At 43.1% G+C, this 23351-nt stretch overlaps 1 protein-coding gene across 4 annotated transcripts in view; it reads left to right on the top strand.

The window, feature by feature from the left end:
- The window catches only part of PFKP (phosphofructokinase, platelet), a 118516-nt gene that overhangs the window by 45071 nt on the left and 50094 nt on the right, over positions 1 to 23351 (top strand). For 3 of the 4 annotated variants that reach the window (XM_088462716.1, XM_088462714.1, XM_088462713.1), the window contains exons 5-8: positions 517 to 682; positions 20143 to 20187; positions 20273 to 20381; positions 20885 to 20980. In XM_088462716.1, the coding sequence (XP_088318842.1) occupies positions 517 to 682; positions 20143 to 20187; positions 20273 to 20381; positions 20885 to 20980 (416 nt within the window). Of the gene's footprint in view, positions 1 to 516; positions 683 to 6755; positions 6800 to 20142; positions 20188 to 20272; positions 20382 to 20884; positions 20981 to 23351 lie in introns of those variants that run through there. The other variant, XM_088462715.1, reaches the window with a different exon arrangement.

Genomic DNA, 23351 nt, shown 5'->3' with positions numbered 1-23351 from the left:
TTTTAAACTTTTTTATTGTGTTATATGTATTGCTCTCTTCTTATTCTGGCATAAGAATGTAGACTTGTTAAAACGACTGAACACCAGGAATGTATATATAAATGTAATAGATAGGTGGAAATAACATAAGCAAAACATAGCCCTATATACCTTTGCTGTTCTCTTTATTCACGTACAGAGGAGCTGATAGTCACACTGCACCTCACTGTGCTCCCTGCCATGTGGTGCGAGGTGCAGTGAGATATAATACCAGGAGCTGGCAGTAGTTGAGGTGCAGACCTATAGATTTATAGTACAAAGCCCACAGACAGACTTTATTATTATTTATTCTTAGGTGGTCTAGCTCTTTGACCTTCTGACTGATAAAGATGTACGTATGTTGTAACGCCACTGGCTATGTGCAAAAATCTAATGTCATATTTTATAATCAGGTAGAATATTGTAGCTATTGTTCCACGCTGATTACAGCAGATTACAAATACTTAATGACCTCAATTTTTTTTTTTTTTCTTATAGGAAAAATTGAGGCTTCTGCTGCGCAGGTACATTCCCATCTAAATATAGTAGGAATGGTGGGTTCCATTGATAATGACTTTTGCGGAACTGACATGACAATTGGAACAGACTCGGCCTTACATAGGATCATCGAGGTTGTGGATGCAATCATGACCACAGCTCAGAGGTAAAGTATAGTACATACGTTATGCTGGGAATAGGAGAGAAATCAAAAGAACATTTTAGAATTGTCCGGTATACTTCTCTTATTTCCTAGCCTGGTGTCAATGATTGTTTAATTAAAATTTCTGCATCACTATACAAGCAAAATGTCTGGTGGGCTGTTGAACACATTTTAAATATGCATTAATTAATTAATTGTTCACTGACACTTGCCTGATGTGAGTGAGCCACCAGATCCTGTGAGACTCTGCAAGTGCATCTTTATTAGACGAAAATGTGTCTAAATCGCATCTAGGACGCATCGGCAGATTGTGCTGATTAATTTGATATGCAACACTAGCAAATCCGTGTGCACCTAAGACTGTATATGAACCACAACAGCTTTCAATGAAAAAAGTAGCACTTCGTATACAAATTCTGAGACTCAGATTTCTGCATATTTTAGTTACCGGGCCATTCATCACCAAGGGTTCCAAATGGACCACCTGATGTTCAGCAAACTCCGAAAATGGAAAGTTTTCGGAGTTTGATTGCGAGAACAAGCACCATCTTCAGACGGCGCTTGTTTTGGGATACCTACTCCTTCCTATGGGAAGGAGTTTCAGGGATGCGAAGACAGAAACCCGAACGGATCCCTCCTCCACCTCCTCACTACCTCCTCAGTGGCTGTGCGCATGCGTGCCCTTGGGTCATGCATGTGTAGCCGGGACAACGGGGAGGAGGTAGGTAACGCAGCTCCTTATGTAGCTGCAGTACTAACCGGGGGGACAGCTGATGATTTGCTCCGGTGTCAAATTTTCCCCACTGCGAGTTGGATATTTAAGTATCCCTTGCAGCGAGATCAATACTTAATCATCGGGGGCCATACGGTCTCCAATGATGAATAGGCCCCTCAGTCTCACAGGACCTGGCTCGCCGAGAGGGGCTTTTTAGCGTGACTGCAGCAAAGATGTATAAGGACACCTCTGTAGTTTGAAAATATTTTTAATCTGAAATTTTTAGGTAAACTGCTCAGAGTTCGAAAATAAGACTCCAATAGCACTTGCCTATACTACTGGTGTGATGCATCAGGTAACAGGCTATATCTATGTAGGATGTCTTTTTTTTTTACTAATAACTATACTTTCATTTATTTTTGATTGACTTTCCAAATATGTGCTTTGTTTTTACTGACTGTAAGTTTATTTACCGGTTGTTTCCAAGTAGAGGTGTCCATTAACTTTCTGTATATCCAGGATTAAGAGAATGAAGCTAAAGAGAACTCTTTATGAGATGCATAATACTTTGTTATTAATTGGTCCCTTTCTTCCTTCCAGTGTCTTTAAATCTTTGGGGCCTATTCATCATACGATAAATGGCCCACTAACCATGCATAAATGCTAGTTTACGCATATTTAGGTTACTGGGCTATTCATCATCAGGAGTCCGGTAGGACCACCTGATATTCAGCAAACTCCGAAAACTGAAAGTGTTCGAAGACTGCTTCCGAGAACAAGCGCCATCCTCAGACGACGCTTGTTCTCGGATCCCCAATCCTTCCTATGAGAAGGAGTTCTGGGAATGCGAAGATCCCTCCGCCGGCTTCTCACTACCTCCCTGGCGGATTTACGCATGCGTGACCTCAGGTCACGCATGCGTAGCCGGGATGATGCGATACTAACCGAGGGGACAGCTGCTTTTCGGAGCAGCTGTCCCCGCACCGGAGCAATGATGAATTGCTCTGGTGTTAAGATTCCCCCGCTGCGAGTTGGATACTTACGTTTCCCTCGCAGCAAGATCATCACTTAATCATCGGGGGCCATACGGCCTCCGATGATGAATAGGTCCCTATATGTCTAAAAAGGGAAGGAGATAGAGGGGGATGGTTAACAAACAATATTTGCAGAATATCTCCTAAAATCTTAATTTTCAGGGTTTACTCGCCAATATTAAGGATCCCATAAAAGCATGTACGGGGGACCACAAAGATATCAAAGATATGTGATGCAGTCCCCCATTTTTGATCGCAGAATGCCAGATGGGGCTGCTTAAATGCCAAATTTACCAAGCTGGCCTTGGTAGCTAACACCAATACAACCTGTTATATTTCCTGTAAATTTGTTTTACAAAGGGGTAAGAAATGTGAATCTCATACTAAATAAAATATGTTTACATTTCCTTCCAAACCATCGAATCATACTTGGTGAAAGTAAAATATTCCAGTTGTTAGCTAAGGTAAATCAGACGTAACCATCAGTATTTTAGGGCTGGGGAGTGTAACAGTACAACAACAAGCCAAGTAGTTGAAATATGGATTTGGAACTACGATTCCCCCCTAACATGTTGGTCTTTGAAGAATAGACATTTTAATTATTGCTTATTTACATTTCCAAATAAAAAATCTAAATGTTATGTTGACCAGATTAAAGAGTTTACAACAACCTAAGAATTACAACCATTTAAAAAATATGAATTCCTCTTATGGAGTGGTAGTCTACAGCATGCTTGAACTCCACACGCACATGCACTGTACTTTTCCCCAGTGTTTCAGTGTTGCTGCACAGAGCCCTTCATTCAGAGTGAACAATAACATTATTTTGTAAGTGCAACAATTCTAGTGGCTGCCAGAGCATGCCAGCATTTGTAGGACTAAATGTACCAGCATGTTTCGCATTCACGGCCCACTGCGGCTTGTTGTGTACCTGCATTAAATGCTGTAATATTTAAAGGAAACAATTGTTCCCCTAAATGCTGGGGATATCCTCTTCTTCTAGGTTGAAATCTGTGTGGGCAAACATAAAAAACACTACTGACGACAACAACATTATCCTGGCTGTACTGCAAAGCATGTTAGTTACTAATCAATATAGATCATCTTCGCTCTGATTGGTCAGAGTAAAGGAAGGTCATACTGTATCGACTAGTGATGGTTACAACCCACATAATATGTATAAGCAGTGTTTTTTTCTGATGCTACTCAACAGTATGCAGTACTGGCACCTTATATTATGGGGCATATTTATTAATTAATGGGATTTAGCACTGAAAATTATAATTGTTTAGCTTATTGTGACAATATATAATGAAAGATCACCTGGCAGGGACAGGGGCTCCGATCATGATCGGATTAAGGGGGGGCAACAGGGGTGGTCTCCCCGAGGCCCCCACACTGTATTGGTGTGACCCTGCTGTGAATAGGTGTCCAGTGAGCTTCCATGGCTCTGTGTTTTGAATGCAGCAGCAGTACAGTTAGTGCTGCTGCATACACCGCAGAGCGGCTCCCGAGTCTCCTCATCAGTATCATGTGACACATCATGTCCGTGACGCTGATCATTGATGTATGCAGCAGTACAGACTGTGCTCAGAACACAGAGACAGAAGGTAAGTAATCAGCGAAGATGAGGGGGTAGGGGTAGACTCCTTGTGGCTGGGTGGTGGAGGGGAGGGTCTGTGTGGCTTGGTGGGGACCCCCACAATTTAGTTGCCCCAGGGCCCCTACAAGCCTTAATCTGGCCCTGGCTCCGATACCAGAGATACCTGCTGCTGTCCCTCCAGTTACACATAGGGTTACTTTCCTGTTGTGGGAATCCCCCAAAAACAGCTGTTTTGGGGGGATTTTCTGCAAATTGACCAGTGGCTGCTCCCAGTAAAATTCGCTCCCTGCAGGAACTATCTAGCAATGGCGGTGACCTCTCATTGGAAGCGCTCCCTGCTAACTAAAGCCGGACAGGCAGTCTCAGGGGGAGGTGTTTTCTCCCCCTGGGACTGCCAGTCCGGACTGCAATTAGCATAGAGAGTGCTTCCAACGGGAAGCCTCTCCCTTGCTATAACGTCATTCCTATCTGGCTACTAGGGGCTGCAGCTGATGCAGTCCCTAGAAGCCTGCATGCTGATTTGTGCGCATGCGCGTTATCGCAAGTTGGCACATGTGTACATTGGCAGGACCTGCAGTGGGCACCAGACCCCCAAGGAGATAATGGTAGGAGCCGCAGCTGAAAATGACACTGGTAAATATGCTCTTATGAGTTACATTGCTACAATTTAATGAATTAATTCATACATTGCTTGAATTACATTGTAGCAAAACAATTGATAGAGGTTATACATCTCATTAATGCTGTGGCAATAATGGAGTAAGTGGTTTGGAAGCAACATGTTAAAACTTCAAAAGTGAAAAAGTGCTGGAATGTAAATGCCAGCTGGTATAATCAGATTGTTATAATATCTAAGAAATGAGTATAACTTCCTCATATTGTTTTCACTGTACAATTTTCAAACTTCTTAGTTAGGAAAACAACACAAGAATGAAAACCCCAATCCGCCCATGGGTATTTATTATATGTTATCCACTCCCATTCGTCATAGATCACTTGAAAACATAAATTGTAACCATTACTTCTACTGAACTTATCCCCCAAGCCTCCAACATTTCTAGTTTTCACACATAAATGTCCCCGCTGCATAACTGACATGGGGTCTATTCATGCACTTTTGCGGTGGTGAATTGTTACTTATCACTGTAGATCGTATCAATTTAACACGATCTATTGCTTAGATCAGTGATTCCCAAACTTTTTTGAATCACGGCGCCCTAGAATATCAGCATTGTTTTCACGGCACCCCTAGGCCAAAAGTTTTTTGAGCAATTCAGAAGAAAATGTAGTAAAGTGAAGTAAATTTTGCTTACCTGTCATCCTGTCATTCTCAGGTTCAGTTTTGTGGTGGTGGACAGGTTTGTGCTTCTGTTTGTCCACATATTTACAATACTTTGACCATAAATAATTTGATTTGGTGCTACTTGAGGCACCCCTGCAAGTGTCCCGAGGCACCCCTGGGTGCCACGGCACACAGTTTGGGAACCACTGGCTTAGATAAAGAGCAATTAACGAATACTTACCTATCCGGCAGTCCCTTCAGCACATGCGTCGGCCTGCGGATCACCTCACTGCAGCATGTAGGGCAGGGTGAGGGAGGACTGGGAGCTGGAGGTAGCGGGAAGTGTGTGAGGGACAGTGGGAAATGCAAGAAGGGAGTGGGGGGCAGCGGGCACTGTAGAGATGAGTGGATCGGTTTTACTGCTCATCTCTGATTAAGAGGTGGTCACCCGGCATATGCATATGCCAGGTCACACCTGACATAGCGGGGGTCATTGGCAGTTAATAGGTGGTGTCCCGACATATGCATACCTCTGAAGATTGTGGCAACAGGCAGCCAGGAGGAGGTGATTAGGCCTTGGGTTTCCCTGATTGGCTGCTGTAGCACCAGGGGGTGGGGAGAGCAGGGAGAAGCCAGGGAGACAGCTGTCTCCACACAGGAGACTCTTTAATGCCATCCTGAGATGGCAAATGTATTTATAGAAGCAAAACGGAAAGCTGAGCTTTCCATGCTTCTATGAATCGCTCTCCCCATACTACTGTGTGGGGAAGTGATCCTGATACAGAGGTTTGGTACCGCTAGAGAAATCTGAGATTTCTTCACTGTAACCCCTTCTGTGAATGAGAGGAAGTAGTGAACATCCCTGTTATCACATAAAGGGATTTTCACTGCTCCATGAATAGACCCCATAAAGGGAAGAGTTACAGTATATGTGACATTAAACTGTATGGGACTGAGTCACACACCTTTTGGCTGTAGGTGCAGGCAGCCACGGAAGCCTGATATACTGATATACTGTACTACTTTGTGCTAATGCGAGAATCCATAGGTCTATTGTACCCTGTCAGGATTACATTACTAAACAGTGTCAATGAATTAAACTAGTATTAGATGCACTCACTACAAAGTTGATATTTCAATTACCATTGTGATAGAAGCACAGGAAAAGTGCTGGATGGCATATATGTGTGTCCCAGATTATTGTCATGTTTGTTTTGAAACCCCCAGGAAATATCTGTGCTTGTTGTTGGACTTTTGGGTGTAGAAAAAGCCGGATAATGGGTCCTAGGAAGTGTATGTGAGAGTTAAGGGAGGGCTCCATGCAAAAGGCCAGTTTAGGTTTTCCAGCTTTCAGCCTGAGAGCTGGCTGATTAGTACCTGCAGCTGTGGGAGGCTCATATAAGATGTGTGAGGGTTTGGTTCAGTGTCTCACACCTGGGGAGAGCAAGCAGGCAGGCTTGTTCAGAGACACTGTGTTCTACTTCTTGTAAGTAATGTGCACATGCCTATGTTTGTGGTAAGAGTAGTAGGCTCTACCACTTTTGAGAGTGGGAAGTTATTGTATAGTTAGTGCCCAGACAGGCTAGGATTTATGTTTATGATTTAGATTTTATTTCTGCACAATAAAAACTAGCTCTGGCTAGCTTGCACGAAAGCCCTGGACTGGTGTTCTGTTTTCCTGGCTGCTGGGTGTTACGAGGTTTCCAATTACCCATGAAGAGGGACCTCCCACCCCGATCCTATTTCACCATACTGTATATTGGTAAACATTTTAAAAGTAACAAAACATGTGAAACTGCCCATTATACATCGTCACTTGTGACCTCCATTTGCACTAAGTTGTTGCAAAGAAATGCTCTGGTCCCTGAAACATTGGGGCAGATGTATCAAACAGTGAAAAGAGTGGAGAAGTGGACCAGTGTAGAAGTTGCCCATAGCAGCCAATCAGCTTTAAGGTAGCAGTTATCAAGTAAATTCTATAAAATGATAGGTAGAAGCTGATTGGTTGCTCTTTTAAAAGCTTGATACATTTCCCCCATTGTTTTTTAATAAATTTTAATCTGAACTATTGTAGAACTCCATAAACAAAATTTATGAAAGTGTACAGCAAATGCCATCACTCATGACCTCCGGCTGCAATTGTTCTCAAGGAGCATTCATTGACATCCAGCCAGCTGGAGGCCTCTTGTGGTTTCTGAAAACAATGAGCCACTACTCTCAGCAGTAGGCTACAACATGCCGTATGTGAGGTTTTGATCTTGCAGACATTTTTCATCAACTATTCATTTAACTCTTCTCCTTTGTAAACATAGCGTGTCAAGGATATTCTTCTCCTTTGCTTTCCTGAATTTTTGCTATTAGTGGTCTGTATGGGACTCCTGGTGTTGGGGCCCTGGTGTTATTATTCTTTTAGTATGTTAGACTGAAGTCTTAGTAAAAGAGTCACAAATAATTTGAGCAATCAGGCTTTCATAAACTGGCAGGATCAGAGCTGTAATCCTATTCAGATAGATTCAGTTATCGTCCGATTAAAATGGACGATATGAACGAAAACGATATCGATCATATTGTTATCATTCATATCTTGCATTTTTCGGTGCCCAACATCCTGCGATGCGTTGGCACGTATGGTCAATATTGATATCGACCATCGCCCGGGCATGCAGGCCAACCTGGTCGATATCGACCAGGTTACTACGGATCGCTATAGTTGTTGGTGAGTTGGTGGTGTGCTGGATGATCGATATCAATCATCCAGCACATCCGGGAGATTGAACAACCATATCGTTATAGTTGTTGATTGTCAAGTCTGTATGCACCATTACTTTTGTGGAGTTCATTTTCAAGATCCTCTGCTTTCATGTACCAGACTGCTGTAGATTGTTTCAAGAAATTCTTGTCTGAGAAGACAGACAAGTGCACTCAGGACCTGATTCAGAGCCGCTCGTAAGCGGCCGCTCGTTCGCTCTGAGCGATGTTCGCACAACTGCGCATGCATATGGGTCGTAATGCGCATGCACAAACCAGTCATTGCGGTCGGAAATCGTGCGCTCGCAAAACAGCGAGGGGCTGCTAATTTGATTGACAGAATGTACCGTTTGTGGGTGGTAACAGGGGAAGGTGCTTGAAAACGGGGGAGTGGAGATCCGAACGCAGGCGTGCCAAACGGTAAAAAGGGCGTTTAATGGGAGTGCATAATTAGTAAAGGAGCTACGTCGACCACATCATTTGGTTGTCTTTTAGCCTGAACTGCTCGCAGTGATAGTGGTAGGAAAAACCTACCACAAGCACTGCGAGCAGTTCAGATGCCTTTCGATGTACCCGATTAATCAAATAAATACCGGAGATGACGTGTGATGTGAACGGCAAAGGGGCGTCTTTACAAAATAGCGAGCGCATTTTTCGTTCGCTCGCTCAGACATAGAGGCGTCAACAAACCGCAATGAGTGAGCGCTCAATTTAAATAGCCGGCCCCTTTTTTGGAACGACTGTCCGCAAATAGCGTCCAGCTCTGAATCAGGCCCTTACTTTGTCACAGTTAACATATAGTGCCTACATATTACACAACGCTTTACAGAGAATATTTAATCATTCAAATCAGTCCCTGCATTAGGTAAGCTAGCAATGTCTATTCCCTACCAGACGGGGACCAATAGCAGAGTGTCTGTAGTGTGTGGAAGGACAACCTAAACCAGTGCATCCAGAGGAAACCCATACAAACAAAGTGAAAACATAAATCAAACAGTTGGAATTGATCCCATGAATGTATCACTGTGAGGCAGCAATGTTTTCACTGCTGTCCATAGGTCTGTAGTATGGCCTTACAGTAATGCTGGGCATATATTGTCAGATAAAATGTCTGTCAGAGCAACATTTTATCTGACAACCTGAAACCAGCAGATATTGTGGCCATACACTAGGAACTATGGGCCTGATTCAGAGTTGGGAATAGAGAGAGAGATAGCACTTAACTGTGTACCTGGACAAACCATGTTGCAATGCAAGGGGTGTAAATACATAATTTTTTTTGCATGTAGTGTAAATACTGGCTGCTTTTGCATGTAGCTCACAAATATTGCACAGCTTTATTATTACACTGCACTTTAGATGTCAGTTTGGACACGTCCCTCCCAAATCTAAATCTCTCTGTACATTTTAAATCTGCCCCACCTGCAGTGCAGCATGGTTTAACCAAGATGATCAGTTGAGAGAGAGATTTCTCTCTATTCCCAACTCTGAATCAGGCCCTATATCAGTGTTGGCTAACCTTGACACTCCAGCTGTTGTGGAACTATATATCCCAGCATGCCCTGCCACAATTTTAGCATGCCCTAATAGCAAAACTGTAGCAGTGCATGCTGGGTTATGTAGTTCCATAACAGCTGGAGTGTCAAGGTTAGCCAACACTGCCCTATATGCATGGCCACACAATATCAGGGTTCCTCCCCTGGGGATGAGACATTTCCCCATTCCTCCCCTGTGAAGGAATATTGAAAATATTGGGCGATTGGCTGCTGCAGTGCATACAATGATAGATGTGGCCGACCAATGATCGGATCTGTTTTTAAATGTCACCAGGTGAGTTCTCACTTTATCGTTTAGCATTACCAGGGCAACCACCCTACCGGAGGCACCAAGAGAAGTTGCGCCCTCAACTGGTGAAAGACTTTTCAGGACTTTGTATGCTAGCAGTTGACCAAGTTTTGCCAGCAGTGCTAGCCAGCTCCAGGAACCATTCTCCCCTGAAAATACTACAATGTATTAAATCAGGGTACGAACAGAGGGCCTGATTCAGACCGGCTCGCAAGCGGGTCGATGTTGCCCAAGTGTGTATGCGCACGATGTAGGCGGCTCCGTCGTGCGCATGCGCGAGACCCGAATAACGACGGCCAAGCCGTCGTTATGGGTCTCGCACCAAAGGGGGCATGCTGTCGATGGTGATTGACAGCATGCCCCCTTTGGTGGGCGTGCCGGGGGCATGGCTGCCCAGACGGAGGCATCCCCATGGGAACGCCTACCGTCTGGGGCCGGCCCCACTGACATCACTAGTGATGTCAGTGGGAGTGCTTTTGGCTCTGATAGAGCCAAAAGCACTCCAGGGCTTGCGGCAACGAGACCCTACCGCAAGGGTCTCATCGCAAGCCCGATGGTAGCGATGGTCTTGACCATCGCGACCATCATTTTGGCCGTTCGCTATAGCTGTGGGTGGTCTGTCAGAGCGTCCGGCTCTGAATCAGGGCCAGAGACTTAAGTTCATTATATTTAATATTTCACAAATGGGTGCCCTTTTTCTCCACCAAGACCAGCTAGAGTTCCCAGAGCCACTCACCAAAGGTTGCCTGCTGTAATATAGGGTCTTGTGGTAGGCTTTGTGGGACCCCTGATATACAAGTACCCAGTCTTAGCTAAACCCTTGAACACAATAAAATAAGGTAGGTCTGCGCATCTGTACTGGGTAAACAAATGTATTTTCAAAACTTCAAGTAAGTGAACCAGACCAGTTATTCCATCCGTAGATCTGTTCTTCTATTTCTTTTTCCACAAATAAAAGAAAGAAAATAGTGCAGATTAGCAAACAATGAATTATGTATTCGCTTGCTCAGCCCTTCTCATAGGATGTCTTGACAGTTTGCACATAATAAATCTCCATTCCTCCTCTTCTTAATATTTTCACAAAAATACCGTAGGATCCGGTTAGAGGGTAATGTCCTCCAAATCAATGCAGTCTCGTAGTAGGGTTATAATCGGAGAGTGTCCAGTCACTATAGTGCTTGTGGTGATCTCCGGTGTATACAGTCACATAGATAATAGACGTGTGCACTGCTGATAGGTGAAGGAGTCCTTCCACCTCGACAGAGTGCTCAGGAAGACTGCCAGCATGTCAGGACCTAACCTGATCTACAGTTGGAATAACTGGCCTGGTTCACTTATTTGACCTTTGAAATATATTTGTTCACTCGATATAGATGCGCAGATCTACCTTATTTTATGGTGTTCATGTATATTAATATACAGTATATGAAAATATTAATGGTTTTATAACGCCATTGTTGGTCTAGCAGCTCTTGTATTTTGTGCAGTGGGGTCATTACTATTCTGGTTTATCTAAACCCTGCCCTGCTGAAGCCACACCACTGTGGGAATCAGACAGGGAATTAAAAGGGGGTCTGAGCCGTCACCTAGTGTTTGACTTTGGGACAATACTGATGAGGGTTACCCTTTGCACTTACTAAGTAGATTGGCACCTGACGGTGTGACTGACTCACTGCTCGGTCAGCACTGGAGTGGACTTGGTGACTACAGACTTTTCTGGCTAGAGTTATTTAGTAAGCTATGAGGTGAACCACCTGTTTTTGTTACTTGTGTACTTGTATCCTGTGTGCTTTCATATTTATATAAAATAAAGTTGTTTGTTTCTGAAGTGACTCTGAATCCATAGAGGTACCAGATACCCTCATCAACACATAAGGCTGACCAGCTAGTGTAGAGTGTCTGAAGAGCCAAACATAAGCCCTGTAGCCCATTGTCAGTGGTTTGTTCTTCTGGTGGGTAGAATGGCCAATGCCGCTTCCTCCTAGCTGCAGTTTCCTTTGCTGTTTTCTCATGACTGAGTAGTGGTAGCAGCAATTTATAGAGAAGATTGGGGTGTCCCTGAAATTACACAAATCAACAAGGACAAATCTGTAGCCTCAGCATACTGTGTCTGCTCACATTAAGTGCCAGGCTCTGCCTTCTGTGTTTTTTTTCTTTACTAATAAATTCAATCTTATTTTTAGTTAAAAACCCTTTGGGCAAAATTTACTAAGCGGTGGTTTGACCCGGGTTTCTATTCTATTCTAAACCCCGGTGGTTTGGTGGCGGTTTTTCAGCGGTTTCTAAATGACAGCCCTGTTCTATTCTATTCTAAAATGTGTTTTGACTGTGGTTTGGCGTCAGTTTTGCATTCTGCAGATTTACTAAGGCCAAAACCGCTGCAAAACTGGCATCAAAACACATTTTATAATAGAATAGAACAGGGCTGTCATTTAGAAACCACTGCAAAACCGCCACCAAACCCCCTGGATTTAGAATAGAATTGAAACCGCCACCAAACCGCCGGGGTTTAGAATAGAATAGAAACCGCCGTCAAACCGCCGCTTAGTAAATTTTGCCCATTGTATTTATCCAAAGCACCCCTTTGAGTACATGATAGGGTACACATTGTTTGTGTCATGTTCTGCTATATGTTGACTTGTCCGCACTGCAACCCACTGTAGAAAATGACATCATAGCACAGGGCTAGTAAGTGTCAGTGTTTGGCAGGTAAAATAAATAAATAATTATGCTGTATTTCCATTTTTCTAATAGTTAGTGTAGATTCTAGATTCTTCTCACTCAGCATTTTACATCTCTATGTTGGCATAGGCTAAAATTACCTAATTAATATAGAAAAGAGGAGCTTCAGAATTACAAAATAGTTACTGGATATAACTAAAACCATTTACAACGCTCTGGTGTAATACACTGCAGAGTTCTGATGTAGTACACCACAATGCACTAATGTAGTACACCACAATTCTCTGATGTAGTACACAACAATGCTCTGATGTAGTACACAACAATGCTCTGATGTAGTACACAACAATGCTCTGATGTAATACACTGCAGAGTTCTGATGTAGTACACCACAATGCACTAATATAGTACACCACAGTGCAGTAATGTAGTACACCACAATGCACTAATGTAGTACACCACTATTCTCTGATGTAGTACACAACAATGCTCTGATGTAGTACACAACAATGTTCTGATGTAGTACGCAACAATGCTCTGATGTAATACACTGCATAGTTCTGATGTAGTACACCACAATGCACTAATGTAGTACACCACAATGCACTAATGTAGTACACCACAATTCTCTGATGTAGTACACAACAATGCTCTGATGTAGTATACAACAATGTTCTGATGTAGTACGCAACAATGCTCTGATGTAATACACTGCAGAGTTCTGATGTAGTACACCACAATGCACTAATATAGTACACCACAATTCTCTGATATAGTACACAACAATGCTCTGATGTAATACACTGCAGACTTCTGATGTAGTACACCACAATGCACTAATGTAGTACACCACAATGCACTAATGTAGTACACCACAATGCACTAATGTAGTACACCACAATGCACTAATGTAGTACACCACAATGCTCTGATGTAGTACACAACAATGCTTTGATGTAGTACACAACAATGCTCTGATATAATACACAACAATGCTCTCATGTACTGTAGTACACCACAAAGCTCTCATGTAGCACACCACAATGCTCTGATGTAGTGCACCATAATGCTATGATGTAATACACTGCTATGATGTAGCACACCACAATGCTCTGATATAATACACTGCTATGATGTAGTAAATGTTCTGATGTAGTACACCACAATACTAAGCAAGATTTAATCGTATATAATTTTACATGTAGTAGTAATATCTGAGTGAGGCTTGTCCGGTTATCTGACTGACCAGTCAATGAAAGTCACCACCTTTACTCTACATTTATTCCCTGCTTTTTGAGCATTTGTAATATTTATCATTTATTTATCTATTTCTTGGCTTTGAATTCTGGAAATACTTCAATAACATATTTCAGTCTCATTAGTGTTTTCCTTACACTGTACCAGATTATGAACTTGTGCAGTAATATTTTATGTGACATTGGGCAACAAATAATTTACTCCAAATTCACTGAGGTGCTGGTGTACATTGGATGCCCTGTCTACCTCACCTGTGATGTCTGATCTACAGTTTAAAAGGTCTAATGTTGGGTACCCACGGGATGATCTGTTCAGCGAACGATATCGCTGAACGATCTCCCTTGAAATTCCTGGTGTGCTGGATGAACGATATTGTTCATCCACATACCAAAGATATCACCAACGATGATCGACCAACGATCGCAAACCCCTATGGAAAATACACAATATCATCCAGATTGGCCTGCATGCATGCCCGATGGACGATATCGTTATCGTCCAGTGGGAGCGCACATCGTTGGTCGTTCATTACATACACACGGAACAATATGAACGATATATCGTTGAACCACATAGTTATCTTTCATATAGTAACAATATATTGTTCCGTGTGTATGCACCTTAAGCCTTGCATACACGCAATACTGTATGCGGTCTAAGTCTTGCATACACACTGTACTGTATGAGGTCTAAGCCTTACATGTACACTGTACTGTATGAAGCAGAAGTGCTTTATTACTATTTGAAACTCATCCTCTTGTCTATCATTCCAATAATTAATGTGCTTCAATGTGAACACTTCAATGACTTCCAGCTGGCAAGGACAGTGCACAATGTGACACCAATGTTCTGGAGCTTTACTGCTCTCCACTTGGCACACATTGTCATATTTGGTATTCTAACATATCCATTTTAGAGTGCATGTTTATCTAGCAGGGTTGTGAACAGCATTATTGATACCTCTCTATGTATACGGATTGTCTGCATTTTCGTGAACTTTGTATCAGGCCACAAAAGGCTGAGGGCCTGATTCCGAGCCGCTCGTAAGCGGCCGCTCGTTCGCTCCGAGCGATGCTCGCACATCTGCGCATGCGTATGGGTTGTAATGCGCATGCGCCAACCAGTCAGTGCGGTCGGAAATCGTGCGCTCGCCAAATAGCGAGTGCCTGATAATTTGAGTGACAGGATGAGGCGTTTGTGGGTGGTAACGGGGGAAGGTGCTTGAAAACGGGGAGTGGAGATCCGAACGCAGGCGTGCCAAACGGTCAAAACGGGTGTTTTAGGGGTGTGCATAACTAACAAAGCAGCGTCATCGACCACGTCACTTGGTTGTCTCCTAGCCTGAACTGTTCGCATGATTGCGGTAGCAAAATCCAACCACAAGCACTGCGAGCAGTTCAGACGCCTTTTGATGTACTCGATTAATCTAATAAATAGCGGAGATGACGTAGGATGCGAGCGGCCAGGAGGCGTCTTTACAAAATAGTGAGCGCATGTTTCATTCACTCACTCAGAAATAGAGGCGTCAAGAGACCGCAAAGAGCGAGCGCTCAGTTTAAATAGCCGGCCCCTTTTTCTGAGCGAGCGAGCGCAAATAGCGTCCGGCTCTGAATCAGGCCCTGAATCCACTATCTGTAGATGACAGGTTCACTGTGAGAACTCGAGAACTGTATCCACCCTAGCTGAGAGCAAGGAAAAGCTACTATTCCACATTTTCCTAAACAGAATGAGCAGGAAACTCTCAAATTCCTGGGAGTTATCTCAGACCCCAGACAGAGTAGGTTACCCTCTCGGATCCCTCTTCTCTTTCTTGTTAAGCAGGTATGGCCACAATGTGATTTGTGCCAGTAGATCCCGCCCTACTGCCCTATTACATGATTTGCTTCATTGCATAGCAATGGGCAGGTCCCGGTGTCACAAATCTTGTCATGTCTGCCCCCACACTTGCCTTTAGGGTGTCCAAAAAAGTAAGTAAGTATGTAGTGTTCCTCTACAAGATCCAAATTGCTTTAGGACCCTTAAATAATATTATTGATAAGAATTCCTGTATTCATTGTAGAAATGTTTCTACACTAAAGCTGGGTATACACCTATACAATCACACATTCGATGCGACGGTTCGATCGACAATGCTCCCATTCGGAAGTGCCGATCACAGTCCCGATACGCGTGTACACACGTATACAATCCAATGTGCGACCTTCGATCCCGCGCTACCGAAATATCACAAGGAAATGATTGTACCAGCATACACATTTTCCCGATTTCAGGTTGCGCTCACAGTGGGTGTACCTAAAATGAACATAGTGGGCAGGAAGGGGTGTGATTATGAGACCAAAACAAGCCTACGTGAACATGGGTAAAGGTTTTAAGGTAAAGGACGTATGCTTGTGTTCACTATCAATTGCAGGACTGCACAGCCCAGCAAGTTGTGGAACTGCACTCTATAGCAAGCCAAGCCTTGCAGTATAGATGGTGGGGTAAATATAAAAAATGGGGACTATGGGCCTGATTCAGAGCCGCTCGTAAGCGGCCGCTCGTTCGTTCCGAGCGATGTTAGCCCAACTGCGCATGCGTACGGATCGTTATACGCATGCGCTAACCAGTCAGTGCGGCCGAAATTCATGTGCTCGCAAAATAGCGAATGCCTGCTATTTTGAGTGACAGAAAGAGGCGTATGTGGGTGGTAACAGGGGAAGGTGCTTGAAAATGGGGAGTGGAAATCAGAACGCAGGCGTGCTTAAAGGTCAAAACGGGTGTTTTATGGGTGTGCATATTTAAAACAGCAGCGTCATTGACCACGTCACTGGGTTATTTTATAGTCAGAAGTGCTCGCAAAATTGTGGTAGCAAACACCAACCCCAAGAATAGCGAGCAGTTCATACCCTTGTCGATGTACTCGATTAATCTAATAAATAGCGGACATGACGTAGGATGCGAGCGGCCAGGGGGTGTATCTTTCCAAAAAACGACCGCAAGTTTTGTTAGCTCGTTCAGACATAGAGGCGTGAACAGACCGCAAACAGCGAACGGTTCATTTGAATAGCCACCCCTTGTTTTAGAACGAACGACCGCAAATAGCGAGTGGCTCTGAATGAGGGCCTATGTACATGAAGAGGAGCGTGGCACACAGAATGCTTCCTGAACTTCCTGAGCGTAATCAGGCCCGCCCAGAGAGGCAGCCCCAGGTTTGGTGTACAATTATAAGAACGGTGGAAGGTGCATACACACAGCACTTTCAGTACGACCAGGCCCTGTCGAATCAGATGAAAATTAAACTGCACAGAAGGTGCGATCCTCCATTTCGACCAGTTTTCATATGACAAAACAGGATGGAACGTGCGTACACACTCTTTCGATATCGAACGACCGGCTCGAAATCGAAAGAACGGGCCGACGATTGTATAGGTGTGTACCCAGCTTAAGGGGGAGATGTATCAAACCTTGGAGAGATAAAGTGCCAATCAATCAGCTCCTACTGTAACTGTCATTTTTCAAATACAGCCACTAAAATGACAGTTAAATGCTGATTGGTTTGTACTTTAGCTTTCTCCATTTTATCTCCCTCCAAGGTTTGATACATCTTCCCCTTAATTCTCTTATGCTGAGTAACCATTGGCCGATATATTGGCCATTCAATTGAATGGCCAATATATATTGTGTGTTTGTCGGCCAGTGTGCATAGACGATATGTCTGTAAACAACGTCGTGTATCGTGTGCAGCACAGCCGATGCCCAATATATCTGCAGATATATTGGTGTATCGTGCTGTGTGTACAGCCGGTTAGCTGACCACCCGTACACTTGCTGCAGAGGCCGCCAATGACTGACAGCTCAACTGGGTGGGCACATGTACTGTAAATGCCCACCCAGTTGTGACGTCAGTCACGACGATTGGTAAGTGTGTATGCATTTACCAATCGTCAGGATGGCGGATCATACTTGTGTGTACCCAGCTTCAGGGTACATACTGTCCGACAAATCAGCCGTTCAATTGAACAGCCGATATATCGCGTGTGTGTCAGTCAGTGCTTACAGAGTATATGTCTGTGAATGATGTCGTTCACAGACATATTGCATCATGCAGCACAGCCGATGGCAGCACACCGGCAGGGTGGCGTGATGCGGACCTGGCCAGCGGGACCCCCAACCAGATTGCAGTGATTGTTGTTCAGTGTGTATGAACATACATCATCTGCAGATATACACTATCTTTCAGGTGTGTACCCAGCATTAGGTCTGTCTCATTCTGACACTTTATAAGGAGACCTTTGAATGAAAATTGTGTGAGTGATAAGTAGCTACAAATACAGTCTACAGTCATACAATTCAAGAGGCAAATGTACTTTACAGTTAGCTATGTATGTATATATATATATATATATATATATATATATATATTTTGATAGATACTATATATACAGTATATATATATACACATATATATATATATATATATACATACATATATATGTGTATATATATATATATACACACACACACACACACACACATATATACATACATATATATATATATATATATATATATATATATATATATAAAAAATCTGAGTCTGAACTGAGATTTTATGCATTTCAAGCTATCCTGTTACCGTCTGTAGGGGCATTAGTGTCTGGTAACATGGAAATGGCTCCAGGCTGTGAGTGTACAGAGCGCAGCCACATTAGGTAATTACAAAGGACAAGTGAACAGAGAGGTCCAGGATAAGAATCTGCACATACACAGACACACTGCCATGTTCTGGCCTGAACTACTTTTTATGGCAAAGACAATGTTAGCTGTAATCTATTGCAGACATCACCTGTGAATTTTATCTGTGTATGTAGACAATGTAAACCATCAATAAATGCACTGTCAATAAACAAATATAATCATAACATTATTATATATACAGTATATATTAAAAAGGGTACAACGCTCAAACAATTAAAGAATCAAACTGCTTTGAAGTGCCAATTTTATGTGTATGTTGTGGAATAAATATTAAGCATATCTGAATCACTTCTGTTCCTCTCACGACAGCCAGAAAGCACATGCACCTTCATTCCCTACACTGAGGTCATACCTTGTACTGGTATTTTCATTACAATATTTAAAAAAATGACAAAAGATGACAAGAACCCTTTGTGTTGAAAGCTTGCACCAGAAATGAGAAGATATAGGGCCTGATCCGGAGTCGGATGCAGCACCGGCTACAGACGCTTGTCGCGATTATAAGCAAACTGTGCATATGCGGCACCACGCACCTTAGCACAGAATGCAAGGGCAGCCGGTTCCCAATGTGCGAACATACACATGTAGCCATTCTGACACTCATATTAGTACAAGGTGGTAAATCTTTGTGTCCAACTCAGACTCAGGCTCATAGTTGTTAGTTAATAAATTCCAGAACATATGTCTGCGAAAGGTGATGTAGTTATAAGACCAATGGCCGCAATGCTGCTGGTCTAAATCCCGACAAGGAAATCCCAACAAGGGACATAAGATAGACGTCTAGGCGTTAAAATACAGACGCCTATCTTAATCTCGACGCTGGAATGCCGAAGGACGCCAGCCAGAACAAGATAGGTCCGGGGCACTCTTAGCGTTAGCCGCGCACGAGGGGGGTTTAGGTTTAGGGAGCTTAGTGGGGTTAGGGTTAGGTTTTCGGGGGGAGATTAGGGTTAGGCACCCCTAGGGGGAGGGTTATGGTCAGGCACCACCCCTTAAGGGTTAAGTTTAGGGTGCGGTAAGGTAGGGTTATGGTTAAGCACCCCCGGGGGGGAGGTTAGGGTTAGGCACTAGGAGGGGAGGTTAGGGTTAGGCATTACTAACGGAGGGTTAGGTTAGGGTGGTAGAGGGGTAGGGATAGGGTACTTACCTGCCTTGTTGAGGTCTTCTTACTTCGGGCTGCTGGCGTCGGGATATGAACTGGGGGCTATTCAGCCGCTGGGACTTCATACCCATTCCCTGCGAAAGAGTTGCAGACGTCCTGCATAGCATATAATAGGTTTGGGAATAAAGATGGGTGACCTATTGCACATCGTTAAGCTCATAAACAGAGTTTTGATTCCAACTCTGCTTCAGACAAATGCATTATCCATTGTCTACTTCTGTCCAGTATGCATAAACAATTTATTATGAATTACAAATATTAAATACCATATTAAGAAAATTATGTTATAAAAAAGGTTGTCCTTATTTGCAATTGTTGCTATGCTATTGTAGAGAATGATTAATGTTTATTTATTTTGTATTGAACTATATAACATTGTATGTCATTTATGTTTCCAGCCATCAAAGGACCTTTGTCTTGGAAGTCATGGGCAGGCACTGTGGGTATGTATGGTTAATATATACACACACGTACCCTCTGTTACAGACATATTGTTCTCCTTACATTAACATGTTTCTGGGTCTCCAGGTACCTTGCCCTGGTTAGTGCCTTAGCTTGTGGGGCCGACTGGGTGTTTATTCCTGAGAGCCCCCCAGAGGAAGGATGGGAAGAGCTGATGTGCACTAAACTTTCTGAGGTAAATGTTTTAATTTGACTAATTAAGCAATTTACTGGAATAAAACAATGTAAATATTGCTTTACAACTGGATTAGAAATGATAGAGAAACCTGTGGAGGTTTCCTAACTCACTAATTATCACAAATCATAATTTCCTTATTGATTAACATCAAATACACGCAGTTATAATGCTTATTATTTTCTACAGACTATTTAGTGCATTTCTTTGTTTATAATCTGTTTCCTGTCTTTCCTGCATAATGCCAGTGGCCCTAGTATGCAAATGAGCAGGAAGAGACTGGTTCAGCTGAACAGTTGTAGTGTAAAGAGATGAACATTTAATCTGTGTTTAATAACACACACTTGTATACAATACATATTTGATGTTTGGGAAAATAACGTGGTTGTGAGAACATGCTGGAACTTGTAGTTTCACATGAGTTGGAGAGCCACACGTTGCCTACCACTGATGATTTGCCAGCTGAAGCTACATTAAGTTTTTGTTAATGTTCTTTCTCTTAGAACCGTGCAAGAAAGAAAAGATTGAATATCATTATTGTCTCAGAAGGAGCCATTGATTGTCATAACAAAGCAATCAGTTCAGAAAAGATTAAAGATGTAAGTACTATAGTGTTGTATTTGATTTTTCATTTACATTGCACCAGCTTGGGAGTAAAGCTGGGTACACCTTTGTGATCGCTCTTTTGATGTGATCGTTTGATCGACTTCACTCTCGATTGGAAGTTCTGACCACAGTGCCAATACACGCGTACCTATACAATCATGCTGCCGACTGATTCCCAATATTATAAGAAAATCAGGGGCGTATTTATAATGGGTGCAGGATGTGCAGTGCACACAGGCCCACGGGTCCAGAGGGGACCTGCACCGTACACCTTGCACTCATATTATACTTACCTCTCCAGAGTCCCACGTCAGCACCAGTGTCAGTGCTGTAAAACGTCTGGAAAATGCCCGCTACTGCCATTTTCCCGTTGTTTTGCGCATACGCAGTACAGGGAAAATGGCTGCCACATCCATTTTCCCAGTGACCTGTGCATGCGCTATAGAATCTGGGCATACTCTAGTGCCTAGAGTCTATCAGTGCGGCGTTGGCAGCGCTGCGCTCAGTGCACTGCCGGCTGCCGGACTGAGAGGAGGAGGCCCGTGACAGAGACTGCACACGGGCCCCCTCCTCTCTAGAAATGCCCCTGAAGAAAATGATTGTACCACCGTACACACTCACAGAGGTGACGCTGCTATTGGTGTAGAATTGGAGAACGGTGAAGGTGTATACACTTTACTTTTGGTCCAGTCTGGCCCGTACTAATCAGCTGAATATTAAACTGTACATAGGATTCAACCAGTTTTCTTCCAACAAAACATGATGGAAGGTGGGAAGGTGTGTACACATGACACATGAACGGGTCTGAATTGAAAGAACGCCCCAACGATTGTGTAGGTGTGTACCCAGCTTAGCTAGTATACAACTTGAACACAAGGTCTAATCTTTTTGTCGAGTGTAAAGTTGTTTGGGCAGAGCAGCCTCTATCTTCTGTTTCATTATAGCATTATTTGCAGTTGTCATTAACATGATCACCTAATTGTAAAACACTACAATATGTTGGTAAAGAAACAATAATAAGATTGCTAGTGTTTCCATTAATAATATGTGTACAAATTATCTTCACCCAAAATGTTGCATTTATTTTTGGGTGGCATTTTACATGATTTATGCCACATGCTGCATTTTACCCCATCCACATGCCGAGCTGTCTTTCCAGGGAAGTGTAGGTCCAGCAATGTGCTGTTAACTCAGAATTGTAGCAGCCACATGTTCCAGTACTTTGCTCATGTACAATCAGGGGTGTCAGGATGATTTTAGGTTGGCAGGGGCCACATAAAATCGTTCCGGTACCTGCCCCCCCTCCGCCTCTTCCCTCCCTCCCACTCTTACCTGAGCTGTGGCCGTGGATGGGCAGAGGAAGGAGGAGTTGTAATGCACAGTGTTTTAACTTAAAGACCGCACTTTACACCTGCATGCGGTGCAGGGGCCCCTGACGGTCAGCAGCCGCAGCTCATTTCAAATGTTTTGCTGCCCCCCCTTCCCCGTTACAATATAACTTTGGTCGTGGTCAGGAAACCATTGTTACATGATGTTCAATATGAATGTCACTATTGTAACATCACTGGGACTTCCTCCAGTCCCAGTTTTTATATGGTCCTATCCCCACTTGCTTCCACTTTAAGGGTAAAATTATAGAACGATACAATATAAAAATAGAAAAGTTATGCCCAGGGAAAGTTATACATCTCTAAACCATAAAAAATCCATCTGGTCATGAAAGAGTGAAAATCTAAGGTCATTAGGGAGGTAATGGGGTTGTACAGCTGTAACAAACACTCAGTATCAGCAGTGCGATGTTTGAAGAGGTTGGAACATTCTGTAGAGGTTGGTTTTGAGCTGCAGACACCCAATCATCATCTATAGCACTAGGTATTCTGAGCATACAGACCGCTGTTGTCTGATTACATCTTCTTTAAGACTAACTCTAAAATCTCTATATGGATTTTCATTTTATATATTTGTTGAGTTGATACCATCATATATCATGAACAACATGTCTTATATTCCAATTTTTGTTCCATTACAACATACTTAGAGATTTTATAATAAATTACTGTATATGTGTACCTTAAGTAAGTAGAAACTACAAAGAAAATACAAGAATGTGATTTAAGAAATATTGGAGTTATGGCAAGGGGGGAAAACCTGGGATGCCCATGACCCTAACACAGATTTAACTTTGTTACTACATATAGGCAAGGTTAGGATAGTCAGTATAAGAAATAATGCAAAATGCAAATCATACATAAAAACACAACATGTATATAAAAGTTGACAAGGCGGTGCAGGCAGAGGGTAGTGAGGGCCCTTCTGTAGCTGGTAATACATCCGGAGGGAAGGGTATCAGGTGTGAGTAGCATA

The sequence above is a fragment of the Taudactylus pleione genome, unplaced genomic scaffold (assembly GCF_031769625.1).
Source record: "Taudactylus pleione unplaced genomic scaffold, aTauple2 ptg000053l, whole genome shotgun sequence".
In the NCBI taxonomy this organism is placed as follows: Eukaryota; Metazoa; Chordata; class Amphibia; order Anura; family Myobatrachidae; genus Taudactylus; species Taudactylus pleione.
Note: the sequence above shows the minus strand (reverse complement) of the source record. Positions and strands in the feature narration are given on the sequence as shown.